General features: G+C 42.1%; 1 protein-coding gene and 1 long non-coding RNA gene across 3 annotated transcripts in view; both read left to right on the top strand.

The window, feature by feature from the left end:
• The first annotated feature begins 2,053 nt into the window (after positions 1–2,053).
• Positions 2,054–11,080, top strand: UBE2B (ubiquitin conjugating enzyme E2 B). 2 transcript variants are annotated; one of them, XM_015641905.3, is made up of 6 exons: positions 2,054–2,178; positions 5,211–5,291; positions 6,015–6,040; positions 7,087–7,176; positions 8,381–8,469; positions 9,246–11,080. In XM_015641905.3, exons 1-6 carry the CDS (start codon positions 2,135–2,137, stop codon positions 9,372–9,374), a joined length of 459 nt encoding a protein of 152 aa, XP_015497391.1. In that variant the 5' UTR covers positions 2,054–2,134; the 3' UTR covers positions 9,375–11,080. The 2 variants fall into 2 exon arrangements, with proteins under 2 accessions (XP_015497391.1, XP_033373681.1); XM_033517790.1 differs by lacking the exon at positions 7,087–7,176.
• A 12,265-nt stretch (positions 11,081–23,345) lies between these two features.
• The window catches only part of LOC107210715, a 30,838-nt gene continuing 26,998 nt past the window's right edge, over positions 23,346–27,185 (top strand). The window contains exon 1 of the long non-coding RNA XR_002002251.2: positions 23,346–23,621. This is a non-coding gene — a long non-coding RNA (uncharacterized LOC107210715). The remainder of the gene's footprint in view (positions 23,622–27,185) is intronic.

The raw sequence follows: 27,185 nt of genomic DNA, 5'->3' as shown, positions 1-27,185 counted from the left end.
AACGGGTTACAAGTCCATGAAAAATTGAAAACATTTGAACGAAAATGCCCATAGTGACATTATAATGGCAGTGATGCATTTAAGTTCATTAAGCAAGGGAAGTACTGGAAATAATTATCAGCAGATACAAATCTAAAGTGGATATTTAGTGCAGATTTCGTTTTGAGACTTATTAAACTACCACTGCAAGGCCAGAACCTCTCTTTTATTGTTAGCTGGAACTGATTTTTTTTTGAAAGCAGCTTGGGATATATTAATTTTAAAACATATATGTGCTATGCAATCAACAGAACAGAAATTGCATCTAGTTGTTCAGAGGACAAAGAAAAGCTTTTCATTTATTATTAAACTACCAACTACACATTACTGCCAGGTAGGATTAAAATATTCCATTAGCTAACATCAATACTCTGTTCCCCGGTGGTGTCAGAGGACAAGAAATATTGTCCCTGATGAGACATTGCTGAAAAAGTTCCCAAGCCAGGTGGAAACAACAAAGGGTTTCACATTCAGCTCCAGCTTGGTGCTGGTGTTTGGTTTTTGTTGATTTCCCTGCACAGGCTGAGGGTGACTTGGGCTTCAAAGGGCAGAGAGCTGCCCTGGGGACAGGGGATGCCCAGTCTGGGCTCTGAAGCAGTGCCTGTTAATACTGAATTAATTAATGTTGTTAAGTGACCTTCATTTTGTGTACAGGCCCAAGCTTGCATTGTTTTTTACAGATAGCTTTCTCCCTTCCAAGATAGCAGGAGCTAAATGTAAGGTGGATAAAGGTAGAGAAGCAGCAGTGGAATGAAAAAGGGAAACGTGTGATGGAAGGAGGAAAAGGAAAGTCCGGAGGAGGGGATTGCTTGAGGAACCATTCCTCACTAGTGTGGTAAATAATGTTTTAGTGGCTGGGGTATTATAGTTTCCTATCACCAAGCTTTTTGGAAAAGCTTGCTCCCCTGCAGCACCAGGCCTTGTGTGAATTCCTCACTTTTGGCATCTGTTTTCACTAAGGTGGGACACTGGATTAAAGTGTTCTGAGTAAATCTTTGCAGAGCTAAATCCCAGCCTGTGTGAAATATAAATTCTTCTTCTAAATACCACAGTCAGTGGTGCTGCTGCAGCAGGGCCTGGCACTAACTTGGTGAGAAAGCAGTACTGAGCTTTGTGCTGTTAAACCCTGGGCTGATGCTGTTCCACCAGCCGGATGGCTGGAGGCAAAGGGAATGGACAGGGGGAGCAGACAGTGTTTATTTCTGTCATTTCATTATGAGTCCCATGCTGGTTTGACCTCCTTAAATCACTGGAAAGAAAAGCAGGGAGGAACACGCAACCACACAAATCCTAGTTCAGGGATAACTTCCAAGACTCCATGTAAGAACTGGGTCACGACTTCAAGGAGACCTGCTCTGTCTGCTGGAGTAATGGGATTTTAAAAAAGGGCTGAGAAGGAATCAGCCTGTATTCAGAGGGAACTTCAAGAGATGCTGAGGAACCCATATGGCAAAATGAAGCATTATCGCTAATTAAAATTTGATAAGAACTAAATTTTTAAAACATCCAGTTTTTGCAGAGTGGGAGTGGGCTGAATACACTGCATAGAGGAATTTGAATGCATAACCTTGTAGTCTGACCACGAGTAATTGTTTCTGTACTCTGTAGAAGTTCACTTAAATCACAGTGAGCTGGTGTGTCTGGGAAGGAAAAAATCCCACCCGACCCAAAAATCCCACCTCACGAAAGCGTGAGGCAGCGCTGCTGTTTGCCCGGCCGGACCCGGGGTGCGGCACTCCGGGCTCTCTCCCGGGCTCTCTCCCGCTCGGATCCTGGGTGCGGCACTCCGGGCTCTATCCCGGGCTCTCTCCCGGGCTCTCTCCCGTGCTCTCTCCCGGTCGGATCCCGGGCCCTTTCCCGTGCCCTCTCCCGGGCCCTTTCCCGCCGCCTCTTCACAAACTCCGCCGGGCACGGAGCCGCGCGCACGCCCCTCCCTGCCCCCCCCGCGCGGCAGGATGGTGCGGTCCGCGCCCCCCCCGCGCTGGCGCGATGGTGCGCGCGGCGCCGGCCCCGCCCCGCGCACGGAGCCGCCATTGCGGGTTGTTTGTGCGGGCGCGCAGCGGGCGCGGGCGGGAGGCGGCGCCGCGGCTCCGCCATGTCCACCCCGGCGCGCCGCCGCCTGATGCGCGACTTCAAGAGGTGAGCGGGGCCCGGACCCACCGCTGCCCCGCGCCTTTGTGCCGGACCCGGGGCTGGCACTGAGCCCCACGGGGCAGGGGCGCGCCCCGCGGGGAGCGGCGGTGCCGGGGGGAGCGGGGGCACCGCCGCCTTTGTTCGAGCCGCCTCGCCCGGGCGCCGACGGCTGGGGGCGTGTGAGGATAAAAGTTGGAGCGGTGGCCGCGGAGCTGGGCGGCTGGGAGTGCCCGCGGGGTCCCGGGGAGCCGGGTGGGGTGCGGGCGCGGCCGGGGGCAGGGTCCCGGCTGGCGGGGCCGGGGTCCGGCCCGCACCCCACCGCCGCCAGCTGCCTCCGGGAGCCGCAGGCTCCGGCTTGAATGGCTCAGGCAGAATTCACAAGTGTTCCGGGCCTGTTGGGTCGGAGGGTCGCTCTGAAAATAAGTTTTTTTTTGTGATAGGCACCTGAAAAAGAAGCGCATAAAATTAGCGAACGCTTCGTTTGTGTGTAATAAGAACCAAAATGGTCTTTAATGTTTTTATGCACGTGATACTGTGTTTAAAGTTTGCAGTCGTGAGGAATCTTGTGTAATATATGCCAACTGCTAAAGGAGCAGTTATTAGTTGCACGCTTTAAAATGTTAATGACTGAACCACTGACTCTGGAATAAATGATTTCCACTCTGACACGTAAACACATTTAGAGTGTGGAAAAGGGTGGGGGGTTCCCTTGTAATATTTACAGTAAGAGTTCTCCAGACTAGGTCGCTCAGGAGTAGTTGGAGGTGAGTCAGCTTTTATATTGTCACTTTTTTTAGCATAGCTATGTTATACTAGCCCCTGAAAATACATCAGTAAACACTTGACGTGTATTTTAGTTGCTTAACGTGGCTGCACGTAAAGCAACAGCGACGAAAGCCTGATTCGTGAATCTAGAAGAAGTAGGAGGTTTTTGGGAAGTGGAGCCCTCCCCTGCTGTTATATGAGTGTTGGTGTTTGTTAAGTGGGTGTTGCTTGATTCCCATTCAAATCAAAACAGGATATTCAGACTTTTTATTGTATTTGGTTACACAGATGAATCAGTGAATTTTTTCAGGCTGACTAATTAATTTTTCAATATTGCAGTCAGATGTGGGTTTTATGCCTTTATAATTCCTACAAGGACTGGTTTAATAATTTTGAAGTTAAGACTGGAGAGAAGACTCTAAAGCTGTGAAAAAATATAACCAAGTAAACAAAGTAAATCAAATCGGTTTCTTATATTTATTGCAACTTTGATATTTCAAAATTTATGTAACTTTTTCATGTCAGTTTTTGTTTTAATATGCTCTTCTATGCTGCAAGTTATATGTTTGTTTCTTATATTATTGTACTTTACACTGAAATAACAGACGGTGAGCTGTGAACTCTGATTCCCTTCATTAAATATAAACTGCTTTTGCATACTGTGATTGTCAGGAGCAATGAAGAGAGAACAGTTCAGCAGATTTCTTTCCTCCTCCAGTTTGTTTGAATAAACCAAAAAAAAAAAAGGTTATTTGTTTTTTTTGCTGATAAAAAGGGAGTACTAATACCTGCTGTTTAGGACTTTCAGGATTAGTTCTATTTGCAGTCCTTGCCAGATCCTTTCTGCAGTTAGACCCTGTGACAAGTAGGGTGCACACGTGCTTTGAAGTTGATCTAAAAACCAAAGTCATCTCCCAGATGCATTTGTCAGGCTAATGCTCAGGTACTGCTGCTGGCCTGCAGCCTGGCTGTCACGTTGGAAGAAGTCCTGTTCCTGCTCTCCCTGACCAAAATAGTAGGTGGTTTATGCTGTTGATACTCAGCTGTCTGGACTGTGTGTGCTCAAAGAGCAGAGATGTAAACACAGAGTTCAGAGGGGCTCTGAGCAGCTTCTGGGCTGCTCTGTAGGGCAGTGCCACTGCTCAGCATCCTTGGATAGCATGTGGTGTTTGTTACCCCAGGCTGAGGCACTGCAAGTGCAGGGAGGATTGCCTGGCTGTGCTGCTGACAGTTCTCAATAAATCTGCATTTGCACATGGCATTTAGTTAGAATTTGTCCCTTGGTCTGCAGAGCTTGTTTTAGTGACTTGTTTATAAGTGTGCTGTGATACTATCAAACCTCATGGTAACACTCAAAATTTTTTTGAGAGACAAGGATAGTCACTGCATTTTCCTTATTCTTGCATAATTCTGGAGGCAAAATAGGTGAGGGGAGTAGGAGCTGTCACTGAGGGGATTTAATCAGGTGAATTGATTGGGGCCCACCGGTGTACATTCTTCAGGGTCTTGTGATCCTTGATACGGATCCAATGATGGGCAGAGCGGGGCATTTGGATCCTGCCCTTTGGCTGCAGTACGTATTTCTGGTTCCAGTTTGTGAAGCTTTGAGTAAGTAACATGCTTTTCCCTAGTCCAAGGATTAAGGAACTAAAAATAATATAAAATGTTCCCATGATTGCTTTAGAGATAAACATTTGTGGGACTGTAAGAGGGAGGACCAGCACACAGGTTTCCCCTTTGCTCCCTTTTGAAACAATTGTCAGTCAAATTAGCCTTATACCAAATTTAGCCACTTTTCACACACAGATCTGGGCGTGCAGGAGAAGCTTCACAGACAATCCTTTACCTTGAGTCCCAGCAAGATTGCTCTGTGTGTGTGTCACTGCTTGGATTTCAGCTCTTGGTTGTGGCTGCAGCTTGTTCTTCACTGTGGCTGCCAGAAGCAGTTGCTCTCTCATGGTTCAGTGTAGCACCATAAATCCCAGCTCTCCATGGTCCTATAAGTAATTCTTAAAGTTAGTCCTTTGCTCCCTGAACACTTAATCAGATCTGTTGTGCCCTTGTGTCTTGGTGTAAAACATGAGAAAATCTTGATGTGCATTGCCTTGTGGGTCTGTCTTTCACAGCATTGATAATCTGCATGTAATGCTTTCTGTGTTCTCTGATCTGGAATGAGAAAATATTTACAAAATGTGGATATTACTGGTAAATTATATCTGCAGATGGAACTATTTCATATATATGACTTCTCATTCTGTGTTTGTAATTCTTAGATTGCAAGAAGACCCTCCTGTGGGTGTCAGTGGTGCACCATCTGAGAATAATATAATGCAATGGAATGCAGTTATATTTGGGTAAGAGTTTTTGGTCACTATGAAATTCAGTATCAGAGGGCTAAATATAACAACCTGTTTGTTTGTATAGTTATTCTCTTGTTTCATGTATGTAACACCTTAAACTTAAAAATTGGCTAAACGTTATGGTAAAAATCTCTTTTCCCAGATAACGGAGAATGGTTAGGAAGACAAAAATTTAAACTTAAAATTTGTTCAGCTTTTTTATTGAATAAAGCTTGCATCTGGCTTAATGAATAGGTTATACTGTATTATAAAAAAGCAGGATTCCTCTTTAAAGTACATAAGTGCCACATGTTCTCAGCCATTATATCCAGATGTATTAGTGATTGGATTGAATCCTAGTAGAACAAAGGTCCAGGATCTCTCTGGGAAGTTACATTACATATCCTGTGGAAGAGGAAGTGGCTTAGTATCCTGACATAAAACTAAAGTGTGCTTGCTAATAATCTAGTCATTTGTTCCAATCTAGTCACGTAAAGGCATACATTAATGTTTGGGATGATGATGAAGTAGATACCCCCAATAGCAGAGTAACTATGGGAAGTGTCTTAGATACAACAAAGCTCTCAGAGGTTGCCTATGGATGCTTCTCTAAGCATTTAAATTCTTGATTCTACCTATATCTTGGGAAGGATGAGAAAGAAGGTATATTTTTATTGTGCCTATGTGGAAGTAGGTAATGATCACTTTTAACTGGAGTTTGTTTTTAAAACCTTTCAGACCAGAAGGGACACCTTTTGAAGATGGTAAGTTGCTAACTTTTGTATCCTTTGTCATTCTAATAAATGTTGGCAGTACTAACATTGTTCTGCTTTTAAAAAATAATAGATTTTTTTTATTATTAATAATATTAATAATAGATGCTGTGTTTCATTTGAAACAAACCACGTGGAGTAAGGCTTGTTGGCTGTAAAAATATGTATCATGATCTAAGCAGTGTCTTGTCACACTGGCTCATGGTTGGTTAGAAAGCTACAAAGCAATGCTTCTGTCAAGGCTTTTTCATACATACACACAAGAGCTTTTAGCAGAGGTTATTGGCCTGACACCACCAGGTGTGTTTGCACATCTCTAGCTGAGCTCAACAAAAGCTTTTCTCTTTCATCTTTTTTGCATGTTTGATTCATCACTGTTCTCCTAATGAAGAACAGGTGAAAAACGTTGAGTTGTTCTCAATATTGAACTCAGTGAGGTTGAGGGAATCCCAAATTTGTGGATAAACATGAAAGCTAGTGTGTAATGAGCCTCCCTTAGGCATATGAGGAATAATGAGTTTAATAATTATAGTATTATTGCAGTAATTGGCAGCAGATGGGTTTTTCTCTGTGTTAGGTTGGAGGAGTTACAGTAAATTATTCACTGATCCATAACAAAGGTTTTCAGTGAATCAGTTGCAAGCTCCAAAGACTGAGATTGCAGATTATGAAATTCCAGTGTTTCTTTGCTGGCACCACAATACCTTCTTAAAGAAATGCCTTAAAGTCACTCAAGTCCATGGACCCAGCATACTGGGTCATGGAAAAGTGGGATAATACTGGATATGGCTGCCTTTGCCATGTATACAGTGAGTCTCCAAGGTCCTACCCAACCTGTGCTGCTGGGTTTATCACTCTAAACATAGTTCCTAAATCACTTGAAATATATGAAAAGCAATCAGATTCAGTGTTCTTTGTTTATATAATGGTGAGGAGAAATACTGATCATGGAGCACATAAATTAATTTGCTGTCTGTGTTTGTGGGTATGTTCTTTTGTTATTGATTGTGTGATTATATTTATCTTTGTTTGGACAGGTACTTTTAAACTAGTAATAGAATTTTCTGAAGAATATCCAAATAAGCCTCCAACTGTTAGGTTTTTATCAAAAATGTTCCATCCAAATGGTGAGTAAACCATCTTTATTTAGCTGTAATACTCATTAAATACTACAGTGTGATCATGCATTCTCTGAAGCTCCAGAATGCTTAATCTCTCTTCCCCTAAGTATTTCCATCCCCTACGTAGATGTCTAGGACAGAAACTGCTTGATGAAAATTTAAGAGTTATGATGCTATTAAGAAACAGCTATGTGCCTCTTACTAATCAATATGTAGCCTCAGTAGCAAAGCCTGTGAGTATTTTCAGCAGGAGCTGCACTTAGGTTGGTTTAAAGAGGCAGTTCTGGCTGCAGATCCCTGCCCCCTTCCATTTAACCGCAGCCTTGTCTTGCAGCCACGTGATGAGCTGCAGGGAACTGATGGAGCCAAGTGTTACTTACTCCTGCCAGGTGAAAAGGTGAAAGTCCCTGCTTTTGTCTGGTGCTGTGCCAGCCAGGACTAGCACAGGGAAGAAAATTCAGATGCTGTCATAGAGGAGGCATCTGACCCAAAGTCAGTATGAGGGTAGCTATGAGTGTGTACTGTGCTTCCTCCCCCAGCACTGATAGGTTTTGCTGAGTACATGCATGCAGAAGAAACCCTGCCTGCTGCTCCTCTGTAGAAATTAAGCTTCACATACTGTACAGGCCACTTTGTCTCTGCTATATGGTTTGTAATTTGTTGGGAACAAGCTGGAGGACAAGGGTGTAGAAGTTTGAACAGTGAGTCTTGGGTTCATGTGAACTCCATTAAGACTGATAGGTGTCCAGACAGAGGTAGGATTTCAGGCACTTTCCCATATATTTTACTGTCTGCCTTGGTGCCTCTCATAGTGAGTGTAGGATGTGTGAAAATGTGGCAGGAGCTGCTCAGGGTGTGATGGCTGTGAGTGGTTCCACTCCTGCAGTGAAGGCCTCACTGCTCTCTGGGAGACCTCTCCACTGTGACAACAAGATGGGTCAGTCACACTGGAGGAGCAGGACACCAAGTCTGCCCCTTCCTGTGCTAATGCCATAATCTTCAGACCTTCCTTGTTTCCCTCTTAGGTGTTCTGTTAATTTCAGTAATAAATCTTCAAAGTATATGTCAAGCCCCAGAAGCCGGTGAGACAAATGCTGTCCTCTTTCCTAAAGCATTAATCGAAGCACAGACTGAATTGGAACAATAAATCTGACTTGAATAGAGCCATCAATCTGACAGTTTCTAAGTGATATCTGTGTTGTATTTACAGTATATGCAGATGGCAGCATATGTTTAGATATTCTTCAGAATCGCTGGAGTCCAACATACGATGTTTCATCTATTTTAACTTCAATTCAGGTAACTTTGCATCTGTTTTAACAAATAATTTTGTTACTGTTGGTCTCTATTCCAGAATTCACAACTCAGTGATGGGGATAGCCAGGTATCAAGGGGAACTTCAAATCCTTATGAACTAAGCAGTTCATTTTAGATCAAATAAAGGCAAAGGTGCTACAAAATTACTAATTCTGAGCTACAAAACTGCCATTATATATTTTGCACAGGAAAGCAGTTACTGACTGGTTGTGTTCATTTTTAACTGGTTTTACTCAAGATAGGATACCAGATGCAGAAATTTGCCTCACTGTTTGAAATATTTAACTTTACTGTGAAGCCCTCAAAGGGACAATATTGCTGAAACACACTACTTGGAATAAGTAAAAATGCCCTGGCACAGTGGAAATGCACAATTCCTTTGCTCCTTGCTATTGCTCTAATTTTTCAACAGTGATGTTTTGTAGGAGGCATCTTAAGCCCCTCTTCAGTCCTGAATGACAGTAGTAATGTAATTACCAAATAGTCAGTTTGCTCCATAGTGCTGACTAGTGCAAACTGTCTCTGTTTGGTTTGTGAAGCTACAAGTGTGTGCAGCACTGATGCTTAGGCAGAGTGTAATTTGAAGTTCAGCAGTATAATTAGGGGTGCCTAACCATGAGTTTAACTAGGTTTTTTTTCCAACTGGGCCATTCTGAGTTGTGTCTGCCTCTGAAACACATTTGACTTGAAAATAAATTTATTTTTTCCTGATTTAAATGTGTTGGTTTGTCTCACGTTATGTTTTCCCCTTTTTCCAGTCTCTGCTTGATGAACCCAATCCAAACAGTCCAGCAAACAGTCAGGCAGCACAACTTTACCAGGAGAACAAACGTGAATATGAGAAAAGAGTTTCAGCTATTGTCGAACAAAGTTGGAATGATTCGTAACAGCGCTGTGTTACTCTCCATCCTCATAATCATTATGTACAATTTAACTCTCAATAGAAAGGCTACCAGAAATTTCAAGTGCCACAGTTCTATGAATTTCCATAAAAACTCATTTGCAAACAAAATTAAGCCCTCCAGTTTAGGGAAAGCTAAAAGCTTGTGTATCTCAATTAACATCCTTTTTATTGCATGGTAAGAACTAAGTTATTGCTACATAAATTTGTAATATATCCTGTTTGTATTTTTTTTTCCAAGTGTATGTTGGTGTGGAGTTTTCATGACAAGAATATACACATTTTGTAAATCTGTACTTTTTCAAATATTGAATGCCTTATTTTTGAATTCTTTAGATTTTTAAATTGGAGAAAAGCACTTAAAAAAGTTTTTATATATGAATATTTAATGTAAAACTGTTAAATACATAACCTTAGTGCAAGACATTCTGCTCTCACTCTTATCTTTTTCCAAGGGCTCATTTTTTGTCCATGCTATTGATAGCCTGCACTTTACAAACAGAAAAGTTAATCCACAATGCAACATGGCATGTCTTTGCTTCTGCACCACGGCTTGCCTTGATTCTGTGTGTCCTCAGTTGTATGAGGAAGAGATGTTTTGGTAGTTGTCAATTACAAATGGGGAAACAGATGTAATGATTTTGCTAGAAGTCCCACCTTAAACCAGCAGCAGAGTTGCAAACATAGCTTGGATGGCCAGGCTTGGTGATAAAATTATTTTTCTGAAATATTGTATTTTACCAACCTGGAAAACGTCATCTAAATCTGTCCTATATTCACATAGTGATACTGTAATACAGTTTTGAGTATCTTCTAATAATTAAAGGAGGTTTCCCCTTAGTTTCCCTTGGGGGTAGGGAAAAAAATCGCCAACAGAAGAAAACATCTACAGATCTAATGGAGTTTGACTGTGTACTGTGTGCTCCAGTCTCATGTCTGTATCACACAGGCTTCACATATTCTTAAACTGACAGCTTAAAGAACTTTTGCTTTGATTTTGTAAGTGTTGATTTGGTAATTTCTTACTGTATTCTGTAAACCACGTTAGCTGACTAAAGAAAATAATTAAGCCACCTTTTTTCCTCCTGCATTAAAATATTAAGAACTTTGTCCTAATTCCAGCCAGCATTACATGTATATTAAACTCCCCAAATCCCATACCAAAATACAGCTCAATGGTACCTAAAAAGCAATGGAAATTGATTTCACCTAGAAAAGAAAATGTTGTTTATTTGCAGCAATCATTACTAAAAGTTACTCTCAATGCACTGGAAAAAGAATGTCAATTTATACCTCACACCTGCTTGTAAAGGTCTGTGGTTTCTAGGAGCAGTACTCAGGTTTAGAAATGGCACTCAGTACTGTCAAACCAGACTCTGTTAGTAGCTTCTGGAGTAAAACTACTCTGCCTTGGATAAGCATTAGTGTGCAAAGGCTCAGAAAACATCAATGCTATGTAATAACTTTGTTCTCATTAAGTCAGTTTGCTTTCCTTGAACTGCTAAACTTGTGTTTAAGAATTTTTCAATGTATGATTAATAACAGAAACTCCCAAGGATCCAATTTGCTTTTCATTTCAGTGAAGTTACAGTAACACCGACAAAGTGGTGCTATGTGGCTTAAAACAACATCAATGCAAAGATTTTTTTTTGTTCATAAATACAAAATGGAAAAGCTTCCTCGTTCTAAGAATTAATCTAAACTTTGATGATTTTTTTTTTTTTTTAATTTGCTCCCTCTTTCAGTATTTTTGTTCTTTGACATAAGCATGAGCTGAGATTTGCTATTCATCAGCATTCACATTAATTTGATTATTCCTGAACAGCCAGTTTGGCCCAGTTATAGATTGATGACCATCAGAACATGTTTTTGCATCTCTGGGATGGAGGCAGTGCATATGTGAGAAACAGAAGTGGAGCAGAAGGGGGTTTAATTAACGCTGTGCCCTGCAGGCTGCCTGTGCTGGGACCCACACTGCTCAGGGACAGGTGTGTCTGAAGGTGCCTAAGAGCGTTCTCTGTGGAGGGTGGAACTGCAAGCCTACACTTAGTGCTAAGTCTGGCTGGAAAATGTCCTGCTGTCCCTCAGACAAAGGCAAGGTGCTGTACCCCAGGGTGTGGTGGGGAGGAGCATTCCCTTGCAGACCAGGTTTCCCACCTCAGAGTGGGCCATGTGAGAATGCAGGCTCTGTGATGACCTGTGGGGAGACACTGGTGCTTCTGGAGCTGGGATCCTGGAGCAGCTGGGGGCTGCGTGGTGCATCCCCAGGAGCTGTGGGGGAAGGGGTGACTTCTGTGAGCCCTCCACCAATACACATGAAAAACAATCACAGAGCATAGGTTAAAATCTGCTAAAACTTGCTGGAAAACATTTATTACCAGGCAGAAGGAAGCACACCAGCGGTCATGGTGTAAAAGACACAATGTCCTGCTCAGTCTGACATGAGCTGTCAGCACTTGTCGCAGTTTCAGAGACAGGCACACAACAGAATACACTGAGGTTTGTGCAACAGCCCAAGTTTAATGTTGGGCACCCCCTTTTATACAGACTTCAAATTTCCAGTGCTTACAACTGTGGTTGGTTGGGTTCTCAGCACCACCCCAGTCCCTGGCCAGTGATATCTGCATTCACAGTTCAATGGGATTGGCTGGGGTCCTGTGTTTGGATTTGAATCCTATCATTACCATACCTGGCTCCTTCTTTACTTGTAGGCTGGTTGAATTTGGTTCAGTTATGGCCAAGTCTATTTGTGCAGTTTCAGACTGGTTACAGCTGTCACAAACGCTCACTGGTGCAGCCCAGGGCCCATAGATTCCTCTTGCCACCTTCACATGCCTGTGTTCAGCATCTCCAGTGGGTTTAGATGTACTGACTGTTCAGGCCTGTGTGTTCCTCACTACTCCCTGCTCCCACCACCCTCCTTTTGGGACCATCTGGTTTCCTGGGCTGAGCCCTGCAGGCTGCCTGGAAGCTGTGTATGGGTGCTGAAACAACAAGTCAGGAGTGTGGATAATGGACAAATAAAAGTCCTTTCCCTCTTTAAGCTGCAAAGAACAGGAGTGATAGCAAAGACAAAGGTTCAAGTGCACTGATTCACAAAAGCACTCAGTAGTCACAATAAACTTTGTGGCACAGTTACCTCCTTAAATAGTATACAGGGATGCTTGATTTTTAATGTATTAGGAGATGTAATGCACTAAGTTTGCTAGGACAGTGGGATTAATTAAGGAAGGACTGATATGTTGACAGTTTTGGATTTATAGCTTCTCAAGGGGCTTTCATTCATTGATATTAAACAGCTCATAATCACTTCTTTTGATTTTGGTTATATGAAACATTGGTTTCATATAAAGATTGAAAATCACAGTGAGATGACTTTAAATCATTCACCCCAGAGTTTTTGTCCTATATATCCATGTCATTCACCTGATTTTACAGGTGGACAGATAGAGGCATCCAGTGTTCTTGTGTCAGTCAGGAAGCCAGTGGTGGGGCTGTGGGTGTGAACCATTGCTGGGCATTCCCCAGTCTGAGTTTCAGATACAAGAACACCTTTGCCTTCAGGTTTATCACACTAATATTATTCATAGAAACACTGCACTGCTGGTGCTGCTTTCTTCAGATCTCAGTTCCCTAAAGATGTCTCATCCAAATACAGTCCCAAGCCAGAACTACGGGACTTGGATCTTCACAAATGTGATTAACTTCCCTAGTGTGAGTTGTCCCACTGGGATTCTTCACCATAGTACAGATAAATGTGTGTAATTGAAGAATCGAGGCCCTAGGCTGTGAGAAGTGAAATCAGAGCTTGAGGTACTATATTTGCAGCTTCTTTGTGGGAGGTTTTGTATTAATAGTCAATTAATTCAGTATGTCAAACAAATAAAGCTTTAAATATTTAGAGATTAGGATTAGCCTAATAAAAAATTTACAGGAAAAAAGGAGGATTCTCTGATCATTACAGCGACATTGAGATATTCAAAATAAAATATATAGGATAGTAGACATATGTAGGATATGAAATATGTAGGGTAATGTGGACAGTTGAACACTTCACATTTAACATGTCAAGGGTCATGATAATAGCTTTTGATGTATATAAAAATGCACCAGGAGGGGAAGAGACTTCCCATCCAGCCAGACTTCCCAACCTGTGTTTTTATTTCAGGTTTTTACTGTTTGTGGAAGCTGACCCAGGTAAATACTATGCCTTATTTGTTTGGAATTGTTTTCTGGAAGGAGAGAGGTATAATCAGCAGGCAATCTGTTGTAATGTGTGAGTTGGCAAGGCAGGTTTTCCACCTCTGCTTTGGATGGGGCTCCATGGTGAGTAGCTGGCTGGACTGAAAGTGGGAAACAGTGACCAGAGACTCTGGGTGAGTGGGCAGCATTTGTGTGAGCAATGCCAGCTCCACCACTCTATTTAATTTGTTGTTTAAGTATTAAAACAATTATCTGACCTCCTCTCCCTGATTTTGTTAATCTTTCTAATGGAAGAGCTTCAGCAGAGTACAGAATGTGCGTGTCCTGTGTTGTTGTGCTGACAATGGATCACAGACCCTCCTGAGCACACCCAACCTCCTTAGAAGCATAAACTGCTATAAACCCTTGCATCCAGCCTTGGGCCATATGAACACCATGTAGCCAGAGCAGTGAGTGATTTAGGAGGCTTTCTTTTTATTTCATTAAAGTTTTGGGGAAAAGAACAGTCCAAAACTAGAAGACCAGGAAAGAATTACATGTTATTGCAGGCAAGTGGACAGTTTTGTTGAACATGAATCTTCACAGGTAATCTCTGGAAATCTCTTCAAATTAATGATGGTGAAAGAGGTAAGAGGAAAAGGAGCTAAATCTAAACAAAAATTAAATATGTAGAATCAATGAACAAACCCCATTAACAGAATGCTGCTCTGCTTTTGCTGTGCATTCTAAGGATATGAGTCTTCTAGAAAATCGTGTGTCTCAGATTATGTGTGTGTATGTACACAGGACAGGGATTTTTGAGCTATTATAGAAACTTTAGGTAGTAATGTTTGAAAATAAACAGGCTTTAGGATCTGAGGAGCTTTTTTGCCTAGCATTGTTACTGCATCTCAAGTTCATCTCATGGCTCAGCCAGCATGAGCAGAGAACAAAAAATAGGCAGAACTTTTTAGACTTTCTGGTAATGACTGTAATTAGCATCACAAGCTATAGAAATAGTGATATTTCCTAAAGGTTTCTTGTCATTATCCCCTGTTTCTGCACTGAAAATACTGATTTTTAAGACAGGGTGTCTTCTGTATTTGGTACTGTCCCACTAATGGCAACATTGAGCCTTTGTGAGGTGAATCCATTCTTAATGCTTGTGTCTGCTGTGGTCTGTGTGAAGGCTGCATCCTGCCAGAAAGCAAACATGCTTCTCTCAAACAGGGGATGTTTTTCAGTGTCCAGAACGAACCCTTTTTCGTGATGTGGTCAAAATACATAGCGTGGGATTTTCTGAGGTGCTGCAAATGTTACTAGAAGAAAGTTTGTTTTAAAATCCCACTATGTCAGTGCTTCAATTGGAAGTGCAGTGAGGTGATAAAATAAATTATTTTTCCTTCAAACAAGTGCCAGGGCTGGGTCACACTACTGCAATAAGGGAGCCATGGTTTGATGGCGCTGATAACAGAGACCTGGCTGTAGAGGCTGTTAGTGGTGAAGGTGGGCAGATGTCCCTGCCCAAGCCTCCACCTGTAGCACAGGGTATTCAGCCCTCATCCCCTAGAATTGAAAAGATCTTGTGTTTCTTCCCTTGTTTTTCAGTTTGGGTCATTAACCACCGTGTCTGATGCATTTCTAAGCTGAATAATTTTGACAGCTGCCAATTTGGTACACATACCATGGGCTGAGCTGGGAGCCACCAAGCTGGGGAGAATTCTGAAGCCTGAGCAGGGGCTCTACCTGGCACAGCAACAACCACAAGCATAAAGGGTGCCCTAAATACGTATTCACCAGGGAACAAATTGGTCAGAGAAAGGTCAGCTCAAGCATCTGAGACCCACACTTTTTATTCTGGATAAACCTCTGCTTGCAAAAATCAGTGTATTCATTCACATTGTTTTCAAAACCCTGTTGAACTTTTAACTGCTCAGTTTCAGTGTTAGATTATTAATTACACTGTTCATTATCATCACCATTTATTTATTCTATTTTTTTATATTTTCTGGTTTTTTTAATATTTCTGTCATATATTTGAAATTGATTTGGGTATGACTAGAAGGTTATGGATACAGAGGTTTGTCTAAAATTCTGCCAGACAACAGCAATGTCCAGTAAATGTAAATATTTTTATTTTATTACTTCATGTTAGTGCTATCATTGATGGGACTTGAAGGATTTCATTCTGAAATATGATACTTCACACAGGCTGAGGCAAATTGTCTTCAATGACTGACCAAAGTGGGAAGAAGGCAGAAATGCCATCTCCTCTGAATTAATTATGAACCACACAGCTCTTGCTATTATCTGTTTACACATTATTGGCCTTGTGATGTGCTGGTGAGAGATTTTCTTTCACTGTCTGGTCCAAACGTACATTAAGTCCAATTTCACTAAGAAGGCTGCTCGCCTGCCTTGTTGAAAGGGTCATTGTGTTAGTTATTACAGTGTTTTCTTTGTGCTCACTTCCCCCAAATTCCAGTAACTATTTTGTAGAAAAGTTTGAAAGTGAACTTTTGATGCCTGTGAAAGCTGCTTCATTGACTTTATTGACTTCAGATCCTGAGGTTCTTTATCCACAGAGATCTTTAAAAGGACACTAAAAAGTTTCAGCCAAAGCTTATAGAATTTGGTACTTATAGTTAAGTATTATACACCCAATGCTGTTCCCATGGAGATCTAAAGGAATTTTTCCATTGAATTAAGTGGTAGCAAAGCATACCCTTTATTAAGTGAGAAAAGGACTGGACTGGAGAACTCCATTTGTTGTTCCCAGTTTTGTTTGTGTGTTTGTTCTTCTGTATAAAACAGCAAAATTAAATGGTAGGTATTTTCAGTGAAATTTTAAGTATTTGCATTTTGATCATCTGTTTCAAGCAATGTTTGGGGATAAGGGGATGTGTTCTAGGGTGATAACCCACGAGGCAGAGGCAGAGCTCTCCTTTCACTCACTGCTGGTGGCTTTCCCTGCACTCTGGGATGTGAAGAGAGTTTCAGTCTCCCACGTCCCCTGCTTGGGAGAGGTCAGAGGTACAGCTGGTGCTGCTGGCAGGTGGTGCCAGGGCGTCTCTCTCGTGGGTTCTGTGCCACATATTCTTGAGGACACTTTTAATGTCAGTTTGTGGAAACACCAACTTGTTAGAGCTGAAATTCCAATTATTTACTAATACTCAAAGAAATCCCAGGTAGACTCATTTAGAGTTTGGGATATTGCTCAAAGGGTTGTTAAAAGTCCCTGATGAGCTCTGCTCCAGCCGTGGCTTTGAGTGAGGACTCTGCTGCAGGCACATGGCCAGATCCTGCAGTTCTGGCATATAAACTTACAGAAAAAAATTAAATTGAGGCCTCAGATTGTACAGTACGGTGCTAAAAAGTGTTTTTGGTTTAAGCTGTGTCATTAAATCCTTGGTGATTGAAGTCAACAGATTTATGATTGATTTAACCAGAGTGAGGGTCTTGTCTATAATGAAGTCCTTTCATTTTGTCTCACTGAGATTTCTCTTGTTCTTTCTTAGTGCTTCATGACACATTCACTCCATCCTTGCCTCAAACAAAGAGAAATTATACTATCATGATCGCCCTTTAAATATTTTCTATTTGGGGACTTACTGAAAAGGCTCCAGAGGCAAATTCTTGGTTTAGAAGTTGCTATTTATGTCTAGACACATCTGAATATTGTTAGGCTTTGAATGTCCTGGATTGCTTGCTACTTTCTTTGTAGAGATGGATGAGTCAAGAGAGAGAGCACATTATTTTAAATTAACTTGAAATAAGCTTTATTAGGGTTCTGTTTGTTGCAACTGGCTTCCTTGACAAAAATACATAACAAAATAAGTGACACCACAAGGAAAATCCTTATTTACTGGTGTTTTAAAGCAGAGCAGAAACATGTTCTCAATACATGACATTGGATTCTGTTTGCATATTATTATTTGAATTATTATAATGTCTGAGACTCCTGGTCATGGCAAGGAGCCTACCTGGGCTCTACACAAACAAATCCACTGCCTTGTCTTTACTCCAAAGGGTTTCCAGCACAGCTGTAAGGCAAGCACAGGGAACAGTCAGGCACAGAAAGGAAGAAAATAACAAAATCACAATTAGTGCCAAGAGAACTACTGGTCTCTTTTTGCTAATCAATTATCAAACATCATAATAAATCAGTAGTTAAGCTTGGAAATTTATATATTTCATTAAAAATATGCACCTGAAGTAAGAAGCCAGATTGTCCTCAGTGTGTGTATTTCAGCTCCAAAAGGAGGTTACACAATTCTCATAAACCCAGTGATCTCCACCTCTGTTTTTCTGCAGTTCTGCATTTTTATACCACCACATGTTAAATTGCTGCTTGTTTCTGTTCTTTCCTGCAAAGTGTATTTGCTTACCATGCAGGTGAGAGTCATGAGGGTCAACATGAAGAGCAGTCTGGCTCTCCAGCTGTGCTGGTGCACATCCATCTAAAAAGGGATGGACTCACAGCCCTTACAATTACACCTTCCTTGCTCTTGTTTAAGTACTCATGTCACAGCATTCCTGGGTGACAAAATACACAGTTCTCTAGGATTTTCACTTTATGAGAAACAGTTCTTCTGGGTCAATCACAAGACTTCTTGTTTCTGAATTTGGTACAGTCAGGGCAGGACTCACTGCAATATTTGTAGGTAAAATGTTAGGCATGTACAGGTACAGACATAGAACAGAACCATAGAATCATTTAGGTTGGAAAACACCTTTAAAATCATTGAGTCAAACTGTTAAAATCTGCATATCTGCCCTGGACCTCAAGGGTGGAGCTGCACAAACACTGAGTGTCTGTGCTGGCTCTAGCATCCACACTTAGCTCAAATGGAATGTTTGGGCAGCATCTTCAGCAATATTTCATCCTTAAACCTGGCAAGATAGAGGTCAGATGTATACAGGAGAAGAGTGAAACTCTAGGTTTATATTGCTTGAAAGACCACAAAATATCATTAAATCTCTGTATATTAATTTATCCAGCTTAATTTTCTCACTGCTGACTGCATGCTGGGTTACATTCATTTTCAAAGGATGAAGCAAATATTTCAAACAAATGATCAAAAGAATATTTTACTCTTTTCACATTCTGAATATGCAGTCTATGAAACATTTATTCAGGAAATGAAGTGTTAGGGCCTGACAGATATCTCTAGTGTCACTGAGTAAGCAGGTTATCTGGAGATTTCTAGTGCAAACAATCCCATACTTTGATGACTACACGAGTAATTGCCATTACAGGGGGTTGAAAGCAGTATTAGATTGAAGTTACAGTCATTTCAGTAATTACAAATAAACTCTGAAAATTAAGTAGATTATAATGAGAAATATCTTTCTTCATCTGTGCATTTCTTAAGCAAAGAATAACAGAATTTTGCTTTAGAGTGTAAATAATAATATTTTTGTTGAGCAGGGGGCTGAATGTAAGGGAAATAGATTGATGCCTGGTGTCTTAGGGAATTCTGCAGGAGAATCTGTGAAATTCTGCAGTCCTACATGGTCATAGCTAATGTTTGTCCTTGATTTTGTGTATGACATTCGTCTGGGATTTTGACACTTTATTTTCACTCAGTGTTGTCATTTAAATGATGCAGACTCTCTCTGGTAACTTAAATGTTTAGGAGCTCTGAGTCCTTAAATTGTAATTACATTGCTTCAGATGTCAGGTTCTTCAACATCATATCACTGCTGGTGATAGAAACCTAAGCAGCTTAGGTGATATAAACCTAAGGAGCTTAATAGCTTCACGATGCCACATAATGTATGGGGAATCTCCCTGCACAGGGAATCTGATAGGGGACATCTGAGTCACGGTGACAGCTTCAACAAGCAGGCAGGAGGGGAAGGCAGAGAGGGTGTGATGAGCTCAGAGGAGGTGAGCTGATGATTTGCTATTTATAGATGCATGAAGAGGCTCAGAGACAGGAACTCCAGGCAGGGCCACTCTTCTCTTCGCTACGAAAATGATTCCTCGTCAGAGCTGCAAGCAAAACACAATTTGTAGCTGGCAGAGTCTCAGGGTGCCCTCGTTGTATGAACACATGGGCAAGCCACAGCAGCAGCTTTTAATGAGAGCCTGAAATACAGCACATTCCAGCAATTTGCTGCTAAATTTTATCTTTCTGTTCCTTGGTATGTTTTGCTTTTACAGGGAAAGAATAAAATGATGCTGTGTATCCCCTACACCAAAAGCAGTCTCCTCTCATTATTTTAAACTGAAGGAGGGCCAATTTAGATTAAATATAACAAAGTTGTTTTTTACAATGGGGGTGGTAAAATACTAGCACAGGATGCCCAGAGAAGTGGTGGATCCATTGAAACATTTAAGGCAAGGTTGGACAGGCCTCTGAGCAACCCAATGTCATTGATGTCCCTGCTCACTGAAGGGGACTGGAAGACCTTTACAGGTCTCTTCCAATTCAAACTGTTCTATGATTATGATAGGGTGCTATTCAGGAATTAATTATTCCAGTTTATTAACTGGAAGACTCTCTTCTCAGCCAGTTCTGGAAACTAGAGTTGTAGTACTTAAATCCAGTAATCTTCGGAGACATTGATGGTTACAAAAACCAGTTGTACCTAACATCCCCACCACCTTCAATCAAAGCCAAAGAGACTGCATTTGTTTCAGTTACTTGGTAAAAGGATGTCATGGTTTAATTATTTCCTTAAAAAAAACAAAAGGTCAGAAAGAGCAGGCTGAGCTCAGAGTTCCAGCTAGAAGCCTCACAGTCATGGCTTGGAGACCATAAGCTGTAGTTGTGACACTTTCCCGGACCATTTGTGTCCTAGACAGGGCTAAAGAGTAGTTTAGGCCATTTTCAGGCCATGGTTTGACCGTGCCTCCTCTGCACCAGGAATACTAAAGGTGACAGTGACCCTGTCTTAGCTACTTCCAGTTCCAGAGAGGCACCTTCTGTCCAGTCAGGGAGACACCCCCTTTTTCCCTTGAGAAAGGAAAACATTTAAATAGATGAAGCTATAAACCAACAGACATGATAATTTTACAAGCAGGTTGGAAGTTTTGTCATAAAGTATTTTCTCAAAACACATAGAATCATAAAATTATTTGGTTTGGCAAATATCTCATTTACTCCTCATCCCATTGCAATCCCCCTGCCATGGACAGGGACACCTTCCTCTAGACCAGGGTGCTCCAAACCCACTCTAACCTGGCCTTGGACACTTCCAGGGATGGGGCATGTCATGTACTGGGGCTGCAGGATCAAATCCAGGGAGGTTATGGATTCTGGTGACTAACATGGGACTCAATAAGATGGGCTTCTGCTTGGTTAATCTCAGGAAACCATTTATTCAACACAGGAACAAACTCAGCTTAAATCCAGAGACAGAAGGCCCAGAACAGAGGCTGGGTGGTGGGTTCTATGGGACAAAGCCAGGGTGGAGTTCAAGGTTGAGGACTAATAGGGGCACAGCAAGGGAGAAACCCCAGGGGTACAAACCAACCAGAACCCCTGGCTGATACCCCAAGAGGGTCTGGGGTTGGGACAATTCTTCCCGGGCTCACAGGACACATCCCCCGAGGCAGAGGGATGGAATTTACTCTTCCCGGGCTTTAAAGCCACTCCTCTCACTTTAACAACGCTTATCTGAAACGAAATCTTTGCCTCCCTGGGCGGAGACACCTCACAGCTTCTCTGGGGAACCTGTGCAGGGCCTCGCCACTCTCACAGGGAAGAACATCTTCCTAACATCTAATCTAAATCTCTCCTCTTTTAGTTTAAAACTGTTACCCCTTTTCCCATTACTGTCTGCCAGTATAAAAAAATCCCTCTCCCTCCTTTTTATAAGCTCCTTTTAGGTACTGGAAGGTGCTGTAAAATCTCCCTGGAGCCTTCTCTTCCCCAACTCTCTCAACCTGTCTTTATAGGAGAGGTGCTCCAGCCCTCAGAGCATCTTCATGGCCCTCCTTTGGATCTGCTCTAATAGGATATTTTCTTCCTTTCTGCTGCAAGAAAAAAACCCTTCTCCCCCACATGACTGAATGTAGCTGTGCTTCTGCTCTGCCTTAGACCCATCCAAGTCCAGGATCAATGTCATGCCTGTTTCACAGATGCTGAACCGAGTGCTCAGGGCCTGCCCACGGTTCAATCCCGATGAGCTCAATGAGCGCAGAAGGAGCTCATCACCTCGGCGGATCAGGCGGATATTGAAGCCTGTGAAGCCCATGTCACATGCTTATAAAGGTCAGTCCCATATTTACAAAAGCCCATCAGAGGTGAATCGTGCCCTGATTGAGATTATACTGGAAGGAAGACCTGGCTGTGCTGATGTTGACATGATTTCCTGAGAAGGTAAAATTCAGGCATTTATTTCTGGTGGTTTTGTACAGCACAGAGCTCACAGCCTGATTTGTATTCAGCTGCTGCATATTAAAGCTGGTCATTGCTCTTGTAAATGGTAGATAGGAAGAATTGCTATACAGAGAAATATTTCCGCTGTTTTAGGGTAGATTTTAGCTGTAGCCCTCTGACTCCTGATAACCAAAGCCAGAGTGATGTGTCTGGCATTCTCTGCCCTGCACTCCTGGTTATTTATTCTGTGATGTGCAGGAAGGAAGGAGACGTGTGCAATCTCCATTCTTGTTACCAGGAATTGTGCACTTAATTCTCTGTGCATTGTACTGAAAATGAACTAGTAAGATGTGTTCTGCATCAGCAAAAAGGCTCCCTTATTCAGCTGGAATGAGAACATGCACACTTTAACTTGGGAGTAAAGAAAATCGCTGTAAACGATTTCTTTAAACAGAATCTGTTGGGTTTTGCCTTCAATTTTTGCTGAGAGCGAAGATTCTGCAGAGTTTTTTTCTCCTTTTTCCTACCCAATTGCTAACCTTGCTGTTGCATGTGTTTCTGCTGCTTCTAGCACTTTTCATTCTGATGGCAGTTTTTCATCTCTTCACTAGCTTATGGCTAAAACAGTCCTTGTAACAGGAATTTCAGTTACTCACTCTCCAGAATAATTATTTCCATTTGTTCCTGCTCTGGTCCTGGGGCAAAGGGCTTCCTCGTGTCTTGCCTTGATGGATCTGTCCTCCCAGTTCCTCTGCTTTGTACAAATGTCTTTTCTGCAGGTGTTAACACCAGGTGACAGCACATCCCTGAGATGTATTTTAAGTCATTCTTAGCTAATATGTGGCCTTCACATATTAGGACTCATTACTAGGACTGGAATTTCCCAGCTGGCTACTCAATTAATAAAAATGTATTAGCATACACATGCACAATTATGGAAATGTGGATGATTCTATGACTTACTCAGTTTGAAAACTTTGCAGAATGCTTCACAGACAGGCTGTGAAGTATCACTAATCACAGCGCAGACTCCAAACACACACAGGGAATGGAGTGGGTTCTCCTCACACTGTTACTCAACAAGTCCCTGAAATAACCAGGGAAACACATTCAAATCGGGATCTCCTCACCCACTCTTCTTTGTGATAGCTACTACCTAGATCCAAGGTGTTGTTTCTGTAGCAAAAGATAGAATAGAAAATTGCAACTCAGAGTTTTTTACTGAAGCAAAGTCATTTGTATACTGTGATTGTCTAACAGACCTACTGCTTTGAATGGTGCCTAGAGCTTTTAAAATTATATCTATTAATGAATCTGAAGGATCTGAAGCAGATAGATATCAACTAATGAAAGAATCACTAAAATTAGAGAAAGAATAGTGTATTATCTGCTCCCTCCACCTAACAGCTGTACTGTTCTGTACAATCTTTTTTCCCTTCAAGGTGTGTAGGGTGAAGGTAAAAGCTCTGCAGTTCTGTAAAGGCAGATGTTGGGGTACAGCATGAGCACCTCCACACCAACCAAACAGCCACGTTCCAGGGAAAGGACCAACATCTGGAGCACAGGACAAGGCTCTGCAGGGATGGCAGAGAATCTCTCTGGAGACAGAGCTCCCTGTGCTGGCACCTCACTGTGCAGTCCTCAAACACACAGCTCAGAGATCATCTGCACAAGAAAGCCACCTGCTACACCTAATCTCTAAATTTCAATCAGCACAAGTTAGTATAAATTTTTCCTGGTTTGGTTGGGACCACATTTAGCTAACCTGTAATAAGCCACTTTATATGGAAATCAGTGTCAGTGCAGTCCTCGCTCCAGTCAAACTGTATCAGTTTATGGATTCACATTAAGTTCTGCAGCAATACAACTTTCTTCTGTAGCAAAGCCCTCGGAGAGTCATCAGCTTCCTATGGCATGAAGGCATGGAAATATAAAGTGAAGGCTTAGGACATTTCAGCTGTATCAAAGTTATGAATTCTGCCTGAATTCATGAGGCTGCTGTATTATTTGATGCCTCACTGTATAAAAACTCAGAGCTTTGTTTCAAAATTTATGTTGTCTGCTTCAGGTCTGAGCTTAAAGAGTTTTGAGAGGAACAACCCAGTGTCACTTACTGTAATGATCTGCTGGAGGGACATGAGGATGCTGACCTGGGCAAAAGGCAGAGGAAATCTGGGCTCTGCAAGAAACTGACAGCAGTGGAAAAACCCCAGCAGAAAGGAGTAAAGGCAGATGTGTACCTTAAAGGCTGTGAAGAGGGGATATATCTGGTGATGGGAGGAGTGGTTACAAACTGTAGGTGTAGAAGAAGGGATTGCAGGTGATCCCACCCCTGGTAAACCACTGTTGTACTTTTACCAATTTACCAAAGAAGTGGAACAGCCTTGCCCTTAATGCCCTTACTGCTGTGACTAATAAAGATAAGTGTGTTAAAAGGTGGTGGGTTGGGTGGTGAGGGGGTACCTGGAAGAAGAGGATCTTCATGAAGTAGAGGAGCCCTGAAGAAGAAGGAGTGATCCAGAGAGACATCAAGAAGAACGAAACAAGAGAGTTGCTGCTGTAGAAGATCTGCTGTGAGGTTAGTCTGGGTCTGATGGAGCTGCAGCCTGCTGTTGGAGCCTGCAGTCATAGTTGAGCTAGGTAAAACCCTGTGGTCAGAGTCTGCAAATTAATACTTGCAGACAGAGTCCAGCAGGAAATAACCAGCAGTCAGAGTCTGCAGTTGGACCCTACAGTAAGACCTTGTTGTAATCAGAGTCAGGATGGCTAAGCTGTAAAGAAGAATAAACTGGGACCCTTTTCATGTTGTTAAATGAGAGTCTGTATCTTGGCTCATTTCTACCCCTAACAAGAGGTCTGCTGCAACAACAAACATGTTGCAGGCAGGAATCATGAAGCAGCCAGTGCCCACAAAGGCCAGGAGGCAAATGACAAAATTAAAGCCGAAACCAAGTGATGATGTGGGTTCTGAAGGGCTTGGAATTGCCTGGAGATGTTTAATATGCCTCTTAAATTTGTGTGCATGCTCAGCCTGCGAGTGAGTAAATGCCTTGTGAGCCTTTCTGCCTTCCTCTGAGAGCACTGTGCACAGCGCTGGCTCGGGCTTTATTCCTCAATGGTTAAACTAGAAACTGAAGTACCCTTGACTCAGAGCTTAAGTGAGGGTGGTTTTGAGTATCCAGCAGTCTTATAGCAGCTGGAATGTGGAGTCTCATTCCTGAGCAGTAATACCCCTTCACAGAAACCAGGTCTGCAGAGACCCATTTACAGCAGCTCCTGGGTTTATGTTGGTTGTAAGCCCTCCAGTATTGATCAGAGGGGTTTCAAGGGTACTAACCTGCATAAAAGGAAAAGTGGTCTTTAAATACTAAATAAAATAGCTATTTAGAGTTTCAACACTGCAAGGATTTTTTGCTTGCTGGGAGCAATGTCTTGGCACTCGTGGACTGCAGAGCTGCTTGAGGAATGGACCACGATGGATGAGCACACACAAATAAAATACTGACCCCAGCTCAGAGCTTCTAAATTCTACCAAAATCCCTCTGGCTGGTGTTTCACACTGGTCAGGCATTGCTGAGAATAGGCACAGGGACCAGAGCAGACATTTCACTTTGAAAAGAAGAAAGACTTCACCCATTATGAGAAGCAACTATGTGAAGTCAGAACATTCCAAATGCAGAGGCCTCCTTTGGCCATTTCCAGCCAATTAACATTGTGTAAGTCAGCACAGACATCTTGGGTGGGACATCTTCCTGGGCTGCAGGAGCTGGGACACTGACCTCTCCACACCCATCAGGAGCCAGGGCTCCCCACAGCCTCAGAGCTCACTTTGTATGGCCTCCATAAGACACTAATACAGAGGTACCCATAAAACTGTCTTTCAGGTTATATTCAGTGAAAAGATAGTTTTCCTTCACCCCCCAGGGTTTACAGTGGGGATTTACACACCTAGACTTGAGAACAGCAGGTTGTGTGGCCCTGTTCACTAACACATCCACACATATGGGTTTGATTTCTTTCTTTTTGGCTGCCTTGTAGCAATTTTTGTCATCAGTCTGGTGACTCTATCCTGCAAAGGAAGTGTATTTAGGGAGGTATGTCTATAGTTGCAGCCTTTTCATCATGTTCACTTTCCCCTATAAAAAAATATTTAACTGCTACTGCTGGAATGATTCTCCAGTGGTTCACATTACTAATTATTGAACACCCATTGCAATTAAACTACACTCTTCTTTGCAACCCTGGGGATAAATTTTAGAGTATTAAGATTTATTTTCTTTTTTTCAAAACCAGTGCAAAGCTGAACTTTCTGTATTGCCCCTGGGTTTCACACTGCAAACTTGGTCAGTCAAGCATGCAAAAATCTGGTGAAATAAGCCCTGGAGACCAGGTTTTAAATGGCCTTTTCACCATCCAGAATTCTCTTCTGCTGAAAGTGGTTGCCCAAACTCAGCACACAAGGTTTAATAATAATTAAGCCAGATAATGAGAAAAGTGGTATGGACAGACTCCATGGACACATACCAGTTGAAAGCATTAAATTTATTTTCATCTGGTGCAAAACATCAGTAATCAAATTTCCATTACCCAGTGCTGGGTATGAATGGTCAAGAAGAATACTTAGTCAACAGAATTCCAATTAGAGATCTGTGAGTATCCTGTTTTAAATATGGCAGATTAAGGAACTATTTTCCCAAGAGGATGGTCCTCTGATGAGTAAGTGTGGTTCTGAGTATTTCACTGTAGCAAGTATTTGGCAGGAACAAGATCAGTGAAATGAGCCTCTCTTAAGTGCCTGAAGAGAGAAGTGGTTTCCTTTGTAAATGAGTCAGTCCTGCACTGAAATTGTTCTATAAAACATGGAAAAGATTAAAATTATGGTGAGACTGTCTCCCAAATGTGACTTTTCATGCTGTATTTACAACACAATACTATTTATTTCATTTCTTCTGATTTGGAGGTACAGCTCAGCTTCACTTGTGCCAGGTGAAGGACACTAAGAGAAGCTACAGAGCACAATAATTCCTTGGGAAAACATGAGCATCAATCCTTGCAGCTGGGGAGGAGGCAGGATTGGGTTTGGTCCCAAAGATGAAGGTGTCAGGGGAGGGGGAGTACATCTGACTTCGCTACAATCTTCATGCCTTTCACAATCATGTAACTGGGGTTTGCCTCAAAACTGTATGTCTTAGCTACATCACACATGAGTTTGAGACATTATTAATATTAATAAAGCCCATTATGTAAAATTAGCCATAGACAGGAGAGTCTTTAAAAGGTGA

Source organism: Parus major, chromosome 13 (assembly GCF_001522545.3).
Source record: "Parus major isolate Abel chromosome 13, Parus_major1.1, whole genome shotgun sequence".
NCBI classification, from domain to species: Eukaryota; Metazoa; Chordata; class Aves; order Passeriformes; family Paridae; genus Parus; species Parus major.
This window is presented reverse-complemented; position numbering and strand designations above follow the sequence as displayed.